This window comes from Bactrocera latifrons, unplaced genomic scaffold (genome assembly GCF_001853355.1).
Source record: "Bactrocera latifrons isolate USDA-ARS-PBARC rearing strain unplaced genomic scaffold, ASM185335v1 scaffold_222, whole genome shotgun sequence".
Taxonomy (NCBI): Eukaryota; Metazoa; Arthropoda; class Insecta; order Diptera; family Tephritidae; genus Bactrocera; species Bactrocera latifrons.
The window spans coordinates 437,425-450,944 of record NW_017535764.1 but is presented as its reverse complement, the minus strand read 5'-3'; the positions used below and the strand labels follow the sequence as shown (position 1 = coordinate 450,944).

Genomic DNA, 13,520 nt, shown 5'->3' with positions numbered 1-13,520 from the left:
GTCGATTCTCCTTTCATGGGTCTTTTCCAAAATTTGGCACATGGCGAATATCTAGTCGGTTGTGGATTTTAAAGCCACACTGATAAGGTTCAATTAGTTTGTTGACGGTGATCTTTAAACTTTCACAGAATACTCTCGATAGAACCTTATACGCGATGTTGAGGAGGCTAATCCCACCGTTGTTGGCGCAGATTGTGGATCCTTTTTTAAGGATTGGGCATAGCACACTTAAATTCCAATCGTTGGGCATGCTTTCGTCCGACCATATTTTACAGAGAAGCTGATGCATGCTCCTTATCAGTTCTTCGCCGCCGTGTTTGAATAGCTCTGCCGGCAATCCATTGGTCGGCCAGCTTATCAAGCTCTTCATACTCACGCATTTCGGCCTCTTTCTTTTTCTGTCTGAAAATGTGTCTCGCTTCCCTCTTCAACTCTTGGTATCTATCCCATCGCGCACGTGTTGTGATCGATCGTAACGTTGCGAGGAAGGCAACCTGTTTTCTCTCCGCTGCGACACGGCACTCATCGTCATACCAGCTGTTCTTTTGCACTTTCCGAAAATGAATGGTTTCGTTTGCAGCTGTACGTAAGGAGTTTGAAATGCCGTCCCACAGTTCCCTTATAACGAGTTGTTGACGAGTGCTCTCAGAGAGTAGGAGTGCAAGCCGAGTAGAAAATCGCCCGGCAGTCTGATGCGATTGCAGCTTCTCGACGTCGTACCTTCCTTGTTCTTGTGCGTTTTTGCTGCACAGAGGCGGGTGCGAATCTTGGCTGCAACAAGATAGTTTTCCGAGTCGATGTTAGGACCTCGGAGCGCACGCATGTCTAAAACACTGGGGACGGTTGGTGTTTTTTTCGATCCGGAGACAGCCAGGTAGCTTGATGAATCTTCTTATGCTAGAATCTAGTACTACAGATAACCATATTTCGGGCCCCGGCGAAGTCGATCAGCCTCAACCCATTTGGCGATGTTTCCTCGTGGAGGCTGAATTTACCGACCGTAGTTCCAAAGATACCTTCTTTGCCCATCCTGGCGTTAAAGTCGCCAAACACGATTTTGACATCGTGGCGGGAGCAGCTCTCATAAGTGCGCTCCAAGCACTCATAAAAGGCATCTTTGGTCACATCGTCATTCTCTTCAGTCGGTGCGTGGCGCAAATCAGTGATATGTTGAAGAACCTCGCTTTGATGCGGATTTTGGCTAGATGTTAATTCAACGGAGAGAATGATAGTACTCGGCGACGGAGTCTCTCTCCCACCACGAACCCTAAACCAAACTTGCGCTTCTTTATATGGCCACTTTAGTAAATGCCACAAGAGCCTACTCGTCTGTGTCCTTGTCCCGTCCATCGCATTTCTTGAACGGCAGTGATGTCAGCCTTCACTCTAACGAGGACATCAACCAGCTGTGCAGTGGCACCTTCCCAATTATGGGACCGAACGTTCCAGGTGCATGCCCTCCATTCGTAGTCCCTATTTTGTTTACCATGGTCGTCAAAAAGGGGGTCTCTCATCCGAGGTTGTTTGTTAATTTTCATTGGGTGTGACTTTTTAAGTGGCAGGTCCCACACCCAGCACACAACCCTATGAAGGGGATGTTCTTAGGCTACCCAGAGGATACTTGGTCAAAGACCGGAAGTCGTGAGCTGCTGGAGCCATATGTGAAAGAATCGTTTCTGGCCACTCCCAATTGAATGGCGATCAGAGAACTTTCCTCACTCGTGTGAGCTTCTACACATGACTCCATCCTTTTCAATTGTAGTGCTGTTATTAAACTGTAAATCCTATAATATCGTTATTTTTATTCTTTCAACCCAATACCCAAAGTTCATATGAGATTCTATTGTTCAAGAAAGTGATAAAATTATGATGATAACTAAGAAGACACCTTACGCAGTGAGACTAAGAGACTCAGATTTTTTAATAACATTAGCTTTGCATCTTAAAGGGTTATGTACACTTATTTTCTGAAAAAATCGTTTTTTTTTTAGATTATTTTTTGCAAAGACGGTATTTTTTTAATAATTAATCACTTTTGATATTTTATTTATGTTTAAAGCTGTTAAATTTAATTTTACACTGAAAAATGTGTTGCAGCTCCAGCTGTTGTGCCGATACACATTTTTTCTTACATGCTTTGCGGTGAGCATGATAAGTAGATGATGGTTCATCTGCAATCAAATAAAAGAACGCCGTACTTGAATGAGGGATTTGACGAAATAAACACATTCACGCAAATGGTGGTGATTTTACTAAAAACATTAATTTTGGGGGTCTAAAAATTCAGTTTCAAATAAAAACTTCTTCGTTCAAGTATAAGATATTGTAGTTTTCAATTAGGCAGTCAATAATTAGATCATGAGAAACCTTGTTCACTCAACGTTAGATTCCTCTCCTAAATTACAAGGACTCACATAGCCCAAGCATATTGATAAAGTCCAATACTCTGCTGGGTGCTAGTGAGGCGATGCAATCCCTATTCGGAAACATGGATCCTAGGGCCTTAATCTTGCGTCCACAGAGTGCTTTGCAGTCGATTTGCAGGTGTTCTGGTATGTCAGGCTCCCTGTCGCAGAACAAAAGCCCATGCTGCATAAATTTTTATTCAGCTTTTAGTGGCCGGTGCAAAATGTGACCAGTAGCCTGAGTATATCCCTAGGGAGGTTTGCAATTAAATCAGCTGAGATTGTACCCTCATTAGCAACTTAGCATGTCGCATGCCATGCAGTTGTTGCCAACGACTTTCTTAGCCTACTTCTTCCTTGCGGAGCAGCTCCTTTATGGTATAGGGACCCACTCCAATGAAGGGTTCAGGTCCTATCATGTTAGTGGAAGCTGTGGAGCGGGCAGGCTCGTTAGCCAGTTCGTTATCGGCTATACCTCTGTGATCGGGCACCCAGATTAGGTGCACCTGGTTACGTTCCACTAGGGCAGATTATTGACTATGGCTAAGTATCGTTATACGCTTATTGTGATAGTTGCGTTGGGAGATTATATGCAACGACAAATGGCTTAGTACGTGCCCTTCGATCCTTGCGGCGATTCCTTCCGACATTTTCGAGCTTTCAGTGTACCACTTGATCGTACTATTTGTCAGCAGCCGCTCAAGATCGTTTCACTCATTCTTGCTGCCAAGGGTAACCTTGAACTTCTTTGTGAAGTTAGCCTTTTTGGTAATGCTGTCCCTCGGAAGAAGAGCCAATGATATAGAGCCACTTATCTTTCATCCTATGGGACGAGATTACCTTACCTTTGCCACACCTCTATGTGTGCGGTGTGAGTTAAAGCATGACTTCAAGTGCTGCCGTCGGACAAGTGCGCATTGCACCCGACATGCAGACACAACCGAAGTCTGCGAAGCTTTTGTGGCCCTGGCCTGATCATCGGTCAGAAAATCATGGTATACAACCACCTAAAAATCTTTTTCTTACAACCCCAGGATTTTTCCGCCATCCGATTGTACACCATTAGTGCTTTTGTTAACCAAGGTCAATTCAACATGCTGCTTCCACAGCAAAGTTGAACCCAACGTGAGACCAAGATATTTGACCACGTTGATCATCTCTATCTCTTTGCCACAAGTGTAAGGGTCCTGGGACCGGGTAGTGACCTTATCGTGAACGGGACAAGGGTTGATGTTCAACTCAACCTCAATACACCACCCTTTTGCCAGGTTTAAACCTTCGAAGGGGCAAAGTATCACTTCCCCTCTCTCTAGCGAACTCTCTATCTCCGAAGTTAACTGATACAGAGCAGTATTGGTCGATCTGCCTGCTCTACATGCATGCTGAGCAGCATGCCGGGGTGCAATTTTCAGCGCCTTCGACCTTATTACATGATCTACGAACTTTTCCACACTTTTTAGTAAGAAAGAAATAGGACTAATTGGCCTGAATGATTTAGCAAGTGAATAGTCTTTCTTTCCTTCTTTGGGTGTGAATATTATTCTACTTTCGCGGTCCTCCATAATTCAGGGATGTACGCCATTGCGAGGCTATCCCTCATCAGCAGAACAAGGTATGGCTGTAGATCCTGCTCTCCATGTTGTAAATGCGGTGGAAAGATGCCATCCACTCCGGAAGACTTGAACTTTTCGAACGAAGCCATTGCCCACTTGATTGAATCTGCAGTAAATAATTACCTTGCGATTATTCAATCCGAGCGAGATGGCTTGTGTTTTTTGCGAAAACGTAACTTGCTTACACTTTTGTTCATTCACATTTATAAGTATGACGTGTCGATTTATTATTTTATACTCGAATGTAGATTAGTGTTTAGTTTATCCTTTTTCAACAAAACAAAAACTAAGTTGTGATAGATAAAAAAAAATTGTTTTTCAACATACAAATTATATTCAATCGATTTTACGATTTTTAATGGTTTTAAAACGAGAACAATTTATCAGCGGGGTCCCTGGAATACTCCTCAAACAGCGCCCGCTCCTATGTGGAGAGAGCGTCAAGGAAGCTAACTTTGGTTTCAGTGCTCAGATCTGTATGAAATTTGGAAGAAATAATCCTAAAAGGATAAAACGGTAGAATTTTCTGCTAGTAGAAATTTCACTAGCAACTCGCTCAGCTTTTTACGCACCTAATTTGTGCTCTCTTCTGCTAGGTTCTGCTGTTTTTTGGGTTAAGTAATCATTTTTCAACAGAAATTGTGCTAGCTAGTAATAGTTAGCAGATAAGAAACAAAGCTAATATACATATGTATGTTTGTAAAAGAGATATTAGTCGTGAGATGTTTAACTGTCAGACGCCAGTAAAAAGCTTGCAAAGCCGGTTTTCAGTTTATAACAGAGATAATATGTTTTATGGTTTATAATTTGAAGAGGCAGATATAGAAATAGAATTTTAGCCAGAGATAAATATCTGACTCCGGAGATATCAAGAACAATAAGAAACGAGAAAATCAGTCAATACATTACATTTTGAAATGGAAAAGACCAACAAATTACAAATAGTGTATCCCGATGAAGAACATGGTGTTCGGCATCCACACTGCCCACATGGACCAACATTGTTATTCCAAAAATGCAATCAATTGGCAGATAAACCAGCCTATGCTTATTATGCTTGTGCAGCGCATCGAGATAAACGTTTATGCAGCTTTCAGCTGTCAGCAGAACAATTAACGCCACAGAAATTGGCAAAGCGTTATGATTTAGGGAGTTACATTAAGTCTTACAAGAAGGAACGACAAAAGGTAAGTCAACGATGATTGAGTTATATTTATGTACATTTAATGAAGTAGTCTAGTTATTGGCGGGATACCACGATGACTGTCTTCATTACTGTCTATATTGCAATGTACCATTGCTACGTGATGATCAATCATTGCATGTCGGTCATGAAATGGTCTGGAATTTAACTAATGATCTGCTTTGCGATCCAACTCGGTTCCTACGCCCACTGGATGATGATAAATCGCAAGCGCAATATTTCTTCGATGACAAGGCGTTAAAATTCTTCGGAAAATGTTTTCAGAGCTTGGGTGTAACGTGAGTGAAGATATATTTCTACAGACAAATTAATGAAGTTTTATTAATTTCATGATTTTCATGACTAATTGTAGTAAGGTCGTCTGTATGGGTGCTCCACGTTTGCACGCTTTTTTACATAATAACTTCTCCGAGATACAAACCTTTTTATTGGATTTTGATCATCGCCTGTTTTTTTTCTATGACGATGAATATTTTGCCTGGTATAATATGTGTAACAACCATTTTTTCGACAAACAGCAGAGTTTAATATTCGAAAAGTTTTTAAAGTGTAAACCGTACGTACGTTGGATAATGTAACGATATACTGTGTTTATTAAAGCAATATGCATTTAACTTTTCTTTTCCAGCAAAGAAAAGCTGTTAATATTTACCGATCCGCCTTTTGGTTGTCGCGTCGAACCGATAGCCGGCACTTTGAGACAGCTTACGCATACATTCAACTTCATGAACAATCTACCTCATCAACCTTTGCCAATATTTTGGATATTTCCCTATTTTTCCGAACATTACATACAGCAAGAAATGCCGCATATGCGCATGTGTGATTACAAGGTTAATTACACCAATCACAGCGCATACACTAATGTAGGAGAGAAATGTCGCAAGCTTGGTTCGCCAGTGCGTGTTTTCACGAATGTACCTTTGGAATTGTTACATTTGCCGGTTGAAGAGGAGTACAAATATTGTGCCTTATGCCAGCGTTACACAGCCTTAGAAAACCGTCATTGTGCTAAATGTGGCAATTGCCCGGCAAAAAATGGCAGCACTTATCGCCACTGTGAGCTTTGTGGGTGTTGCGTCAAGCCTAACTATGTGCATTGTAAAAATTGCAGACGCTGCACACAGACGGAAGAGCATGAGTGTCAAATATATCAAGCAAATCAGCATTGTTGGATCTGTTTGCAGAAAGGACATACAGAATTGAAGTGCGCGGAGTGGTGCAGGCATCATAGCGTTGGGTTTGTCAACAGAGGTGACAACATAATCACGTGTCTGTTGTGTAAAAGAAAGGGTCACAATGAACGGAATTGTAGGCAACGTAGCAATTATCTGGAAGAAATAACATTCATGGGCATAACAGAAGTTAAAATTAAGTAACATTATAAAGATTTACGTTAAATGACTGAATGAATTATTTTCTTAAAACAATGAAAATTAACTTTATTTAATACTTAAGTTTATTTTAGTGTTTACATACAATATTAAACCGCTATTATTTTATGCTTTGTTAATTTACCTGAATCGCGTAATACTGCGATACTGAATACATTTTTTTAGATATAAATTATTGCTAAGTTTAACATTATTGCATACAAACATATTGTAATAATATGATAAATTACGATACAGAATTGTTCCTTTGGTATGAACCTTTCTCAATAGGATACTCGTCGTAACCAGCCAAACTGGTTAGTATGCCAGTACCAGCAGAATCGCATGACAAAATCATTGTTGCTGCAGTTGTGGACAGATCACTATTCAGTATCGGTCAACTTTTTGTATGGTCAGGTTTTTGTTGCTCCTTTTCGCCGGTATTGATGTCTGAATCGATTTCTCGAAGTTCAATTTTTTGCTCACGAATTGCTCGCTGTTAAATTAAGAACAATTTTATTTTTCTAAATTCAATTTAATAAAATTTTGTGATCTTTCGTTAAGCATTGACACAGGAACTCACTGACCTTTACACAATCTTGATAAATTTTAAAGATCGGTGCACACAACGAATCATCATGGCGACCTTTAAGGAAATGTTCAGAAAACCAAGAGTTGAAGCAAGCGTCGTATTGCTTCTTTAGTTCCGTGCAATCATCGCCCAAACTATTCATGGTAACAATTTAAAATATATGACTACAAATGTGGTAAATTCACGCAATCACATTCGTTTGTAACTTTTTGTTGGACCTTGATAGCATTGTATAACCCTACAAGTAACAAAATAATCAGCTGTTTTCTAAGAATTTTTCACAGCTGAGATCACCTGATCGAAATCTGCCTTTTTTAGGCACAGAGATGTAATTAAAAGAAATGTACTAGATCAACTTTTTTGTGCAAAAGTATTTGTAGCGAAAAACATTAATAAAAACTTTCAAGAATATTTTTGCAACAAAAGTTGATTGGATATTTATTGCTCTTCCTCACCACCTCTGAGGTTGTGCGCGCTACCGATCTTTTTTGGGTGTTTGGTTCCCCAGGAGGCCTATTTTCACCCTTTTTATTGTATATACAGTTTTAAATCAATCTACTTATTATAAAAAATATGACTACACAAAAATAAATAACATTGGCAATATACGTCAAAACAATCAACTGGAAAATATTGAAACCATAAATAATATAAATAAATATAAAAAAATTAGGTACAATTCCATTGTATGTATACATTAACAATGCAAGTCTTAACGATCGGCTTGTGTTAATTTTAACAAAAATAAAAATTAATATATAAAATCAAGTACAATTCAGGAACAACAACAATAATATTCAAAACAATCCACTAAGCAATAAATAATATTTACAAAATATTCTAAATCACCCACAGCGAAATACTTACTAAAAACCCTATCAAAGGAATAGTGATGGAAAGAAGGGTCCTACGCGAAAACACTTGAAAAAAAAATATTGATAATAAGCGTACAAACCTAATCGCTAAAATGCGGCCTTCGACAAATAAACTTTTTGACAAATACAAAATAATTCAGACTGACGGACATATATACATATAAATTCCGACTCATATAGACAGACAAACGTAAATGTAACACACAAGAACTTTACGTTTTTGAAATCACTTTGTTTTACTTTTTTATTAAAAGCGTTTACTAGGGAATATGTTCTAATTCTAATGAATAGACATTTTATAATATCAGAATTACAATTTTCACAACAACAGTACGGTTTTGCGTTAACCACTTTTTCAAATAATATTTGGGAAAACCCGATCCTATGGCAAGTAGAATCAAAATGTTGTGTATAAATATCTTCGATTTTTRATAGAAAATCTATAAATTCAAGGGGTGGTTTTACTATTTGGCAATTACTATATTGTCTTTCTGAAGTGAAGAAAAAATCATCTTCAGTAATACCACCAACAAATATGTTGTTTAAAATATTTATAGTACAAATAACCGCAAAAATACATAAAAGCATTTTTATGTAGAAAGCTGCTTTCCATATTTTGAAATGAGGTAGAATTGGTAGGTCTTGGTAAACTTTGAAAACTTTGCCAAGAGGTATTTTGAACCAAAGCGTCGTTGCAGGCGTTTTTGAGGGATCTATTAGAAAATGACTCACACTGGTCAACTGGCAAGAGTTTGCAGTTCCCTTTATCTACACAACGAATATATACTATGCCCCAGACTTGTCTGAAAAGATGTGAGAAACGCTGCGGAGTTATTCTCACATCAAAATACACAGTTTTTACACAAATATTATATAAATATTTTTTTTTATAAAATTGGAAACATTCAATAATATATTGATACAATAATTAATATTTTGGACAAAACTGATTCAATTTAATATTTGGGAATTTAAATAATCGAAAAATATTTGAATATTTTATAAAAATATTGTTAAAGTTATAAATTTTAAAACCTAACACGGCAACACACTATAGCTGATTTGAGGCATTTAAACGTTTTAGTAGTAGAATATTTGGGTGCAACCCGAACCAAATGCCTAATTTGTAGTAGAATAATAGTTGCAACCCGTACCAAGTTCCTAATTTGTAGTAGATTTTTGCGTATGGTTAGTGAAAAATGAAGGATTGGTTACTTGTAGGGTTATACAATGCTTGATAGAAATGAAAATACATGAGAAAACGTACGTCAGCTAAAGGCCAATTGTAAGAACAAAAACAGCTGATTGGTACAAAAATGGGTTACCAATTATTTGTTTTTATTTTAGATACATTATACAAAGTATTTGTAATCAACATAAGTCGATAAATAATCGATTGCTAATTATTTAGCTTGGGATCATTGTCTTAATATTTGTTTGGGGTCGGGGCCGTCCCAGGATTTGGGTTATAAAATGGGTATGGTTGGATAGAGGAGATTCTCCAGATCACGAATATATATGGTTATAGCCGCAGGAAGTTTATAGTTTTTGATTTACATATATTATTTTTCTACCCTGTCATATCGGGATCTTTGGCAATCAACCGAAATACTTCTAAACAAAAAATAACATATGGCAACAACCGTTGTTGGCGAACATGCTCTAAGCAAAATCAAAGTTGACATTTACCAGCATAAAATCCTGTGAGGTTAAATTAACATCTGCAGCTGCATTTATCCGTAAAATTTCAAAATTTAAAACTTTCGCAATGAGTAATTTAACAAAATCTGTACTTCGTTTCGGCAACAGTTTGATCGCTGCCAACTCAAACAACGCATTAAAAAATGTTTTCGGTAAACGTGATTTCACTCGCACACTCTGGCACATGTGCAAGAATCTAGAAGCTTCTGGAACCACCAGCAGTGTCTTGAATGTGCACAAGCCCAGCTTAAGCTGCAGCTGCGGTTGTGGTGGAGTAAAACATTTGCATACCAAAGGTTAGAAATTTTTAACACCTATTGCCGGTTAAAATATTAATTACATAACCTATATACACATGATGAAATTATGGCGTACAGTTTTTGAATTAAAGTATATTTTTTTAATTTAAAGGCGAAAGGGAACTTGTGGAGTTCCTGACTGAAGAAATATTGGCGGAACGCAAAGCGCAAAAAATCAAAACTATTCCCACAATAATAGAGGGATTCAATGTTAAGCTGGATGGCGCGGATGTTGAGTTAACCAAGACGAGTGATAAGGAAAAGTAAATTACAAAAAAATTGAATAAAACTTTACAAGTGATTAATAAAATTTGTGTTCTATAGAATTGTCATTAACTTCAATGTCAATCACACTGTGGATACTGAAGACGAACCTGAGTTGGACCCCAACGCGGAAAAGGCTGAAACCGGTGAGATGCGCAGTAAACCACGTTTTGAGATTGACATCGTTAAGGCCAACACAACCCTTTCATTCACATGCTCGTTCTTGGAAGGTACTCCACAAGAGGGCGAATACAGTAAGTGATGAAATTATTTAATACCGAAAGAGCTTTAAAATTTCTGGTTATTTATGCAGATGACATTTTTGGCATTGATGAGATATGTATCTACCAAGGTGAATGGAACGATAAGGTTTATGCCGTGGCCGGTGATGTGCTCGATGGCGTAAGTAGATATAAACTAACTTATGGCCAACAAATTTTAATATTGGCTTCTTTACAGTACCTTTATGACTTGCTGATGAATCTCTTGGAAGAGAAAGGTGTTAGTAATGAATTCGTTGAAAAACTCTCAGATTTGGCTACTGCTTTCGAGCACAGTTCATACATTGGTTTCTTGGAAAGCCTTTCGAAGTTTACTTCTGGCAAATAAATGCTGCATATCTGCCAATAAATGCTACACAGCGTTTAGTTAAAAGTTCATACATCCCCAAGTGACATAAAATTTACGCTTAAAGTATAAGAATTAATCACATGAAGTGAAAATCGAAAAGGCAAACCATATTTTACTTTTGGAAGCTGCATTTTGTGTTATAGCGACATTGTAGAGCTTAAATGTTCGCCAATTTTTTTTTATGTGGCCTAATACATTTTAAGTATTGTTGAATTGTTTCCTTTTTCCTTCTTAATAAATTTATTTTTCTCAGCTATTTTCATTTCCCACAGAAAATGTAAAGCGAATGTGTGAAGATTCCATGCACATTGAAAGAAATTTGACTATAAACAATGTCGATATTTGTAATGAAAACAATTGCATAAATAAAGGTACAATATTCTAAGAAAAAAAATCTAAGTACTTAAGCAACTAAATCTCCATATTATTAGCAATGCTATTTTCATTTTTAAGTATCATTAATCGAGTGTGTTAACAGGAAAATCTGTTCAATTTCCGGCGTTTTGTATATGCTGGCTTAAACGATTTACGAGCGATCCTATTATGTAAATATGTATCTACTCATCAGTACTAATGTATAAACATGCATACCTAAATATTAATAAAAAAAATAAATGAACAGAAACAAATCGTGCAACGTAGCAGTGAAAGGGTTGGTGGCAGCGTACAACATACACGTTACGCTAACTTCTTATTTGTTGGCACTCAGAATTGGCAAATTTACAAAAACCAACAATCTACAATGGCGCACATCCCCAACCTTCCTGCTATTAAAAAATTACGATCGATGCATTTGCAGCGCCAGTAATTGCAGATTTGGTATAGTGAAGCAGCTCTCTCAACGTCATCTTCATTGCACGATCGATGTTACTGATGCACTGACATAAAAATATACATACACATACATATAAGCATATGCACTCATTTATAGCGAATTCATATTATTATGTACATATGTACATATGTATAGTATGTTGGTGCTGGTTTTCAGCTTACGATTTATGTGGGATCTTAGACGATTGACTACTCGCGATCGATGAGACAGATTAATAAATATGTACACTATGCGCGACTTACGTAGGTAACAATCGCTTAGCTTTGAGCTACTCTTCACTTTGCTGCTGCATGTATATGATGCACGAAAATTACATTTTCCGATTCAAATACCTATCTGGCTGTTGGAGGAAGATTAAGTGAGAGCACATAATACGAGTACACAAACACTTTGACAGGCATGTCTTAAAATTGTAAAATCATTATAAAATTACAATTATTTTCGATTTTAATTCAATTTGGCTTGTTTTCCACCGGCTATATGTTGGTGTGATTGTTTGTCTTGCGAAATGTTTCACAAAATGGGTTACAGGGTTTACTGCTAATGGCTGCGAGATGCCTGTGCTGATTTTAAGCTTAAATGTTGTCGTTTGCCAATTTTTTGTTGTGAGTTTGCTTATCTCGTACATCAATTTCGCTGCGAAATGGATGAGGCTAATGGATTTATGTGGCGCAAATGTTTCTAACATGCTAATTAATTACAATTTATCCAGATTAAAGAAATACTCAACTCTAGCTCTGTCAATTACGGCTTGAATGCATTTTCTTGTAATTGCTGCTTTCAAGACCACAAATAGAATATTGCATAATTTAATAAAACGATTTTGTTAATTTTAACATAATTTATAAATGAATTAGCAAAAATCACTTTTACGGCAAGTTCGAAAGGTCAAACTACGGCGGAAAAGAAAGTAACAAATAAACATAACAAGAAGAAGTATACATTATTAGAATTAGCTGAAACAGTAGAGGTATTAAAAATTAAAATTTGAAAGTAATTTTTTTATTGCGAGATTTGAAACTATCGCGGAACAGGAAATAGCGAACAAAGAAAACAAGATGAATAATATAGCATTGGAATCAGCCTAGAAATTAATATATAGTTCTATAAAAAGATAAGGGCAATTAGCTTTTGTTATTATTTCTAAAAGGAACTTTACTTCTATATTTTCAAAAGCTTGTTTTTCACGTCATTTTCCGCTGGTTAAAATTCAATATTCATTTATAATATATCAACAGACATATACTGCCTTTTATTAAATGTGAATTCTAACGCATTATTATTAAACAACAAAACACGTTAACTTCAGTTCCACCGAAGCTACAACACCCTTCACAAATAAAAAAGTTTTCTTTACAAGGACTTGGGTGCGATTTAGCAGTTTACCTATATGGCAGTTATTTCTTAAAGTGATACGATATCTGGGATTCCGACAAATGAGCAGGTTTTTGGGAAGAAAAGACATGCAATTTAATTTAAATTTTCATTATTATTAAATTTATTGCTTGTTTAACTTCTAAAAAGTTGGAATTGGACACTTTTTCGATTTACAAGCAAGTCGCTTACGTTTGGACACCTACGTGCAAGGTATGCTTCAAAGTCTAATAGTTTTTGCACTACTCTCCGCCTAACGCATACTCCCAAAAACTCTATTTTTAAAAAATCGCTCTCTGGCTATTGAAAGCTGCTCTGTTGGAGTTATTATACAAAAACTAGTCAGTTTTCTCAT

General features: G+C 36.9%; 3 protein-coding genes across 3 annotated transcripts; 2 read left to right on the top strand and 1 right to left on the bottom strand.

Annotated features, from left to right (window-relative positions):
* The first annotated feature begins 4,767 nt into the window (after positions 1 to 4,767).
* On the top strand, positions 4,768 to 6,690 carry LOC108968623 (zinc finger CCHC domain-containing protein 4). Its single transcript, XM_018932746.1, has 4 exons — positions 4,768 to 5,205; positions 5,259 to 5,500; positions 5,575 to 5,778; positions 5,851 to 6,690. Exons 1-4 carry the CDS (start codon positions 4,936 to 4,938, stop codon positions 6,599 to 6,601), a joined length of 1,467 nt encoding a protein of 488 aa, XP_018788291.1. The 5' UTR covers positions 4,768 to 4,935; the 3' UTR covers positions 6,602 to 6,690.
* A 40-nt stretch (positions 6,691 to 6,730) lies between these two features.
* Positions 6,731 to 7,443, bottom strand: LOC108968624 (TP53-regulated inhibitor of apoptosis 1-like). Its single transcript, XM_018932747.1, has 2 exons — positions 7,183 to 7,443; positions 6,731 to 7,091 (listed from the first exon to the last, which is right to left on the bottom strand). The coding sequence occupies exons 1-2, from the start codon at positions 7,327 to 7,329 to the stop codon at positions 6,993 to 6,995; spliced, it is 246 nt and encodes an 81-aa protein (XP_018788292.1). The 5' UTR covers positions 7,330 to 7,443; the 3' UTR covers positions 6,731 to 6,992.
* A 2,287-nt stretch (positions 7,444 to 9,730) lies between these two features.
* LOC108968625 (complement component 1 Q subcomponent-binding protein, mitochondrial) lies at positions 9,731 to 11,014 on the top strand. The gene is made up of 5 exons (XM_018932749.1): positions 9,731 to 10,059; positions 10,175 to 10,325; positions 10,387 to 10,580; positions 10,640 to 10,728; positions 10,786 to 11,014. Exons 1-5 carry the CDS (start codon positions 9,831 to 9,833, stop codon positions 10,933 to 10,935), a joined length of 813 nt encoding a protein of 270 aa, XP_018788294.1. The 5' UTR covers positions 9,731 to 9,830; the 3' UTR covers positions 10,936 to 11,014.
* Positions 11,015 to 13,520: the final 2,506 nt, after the last annotated feature.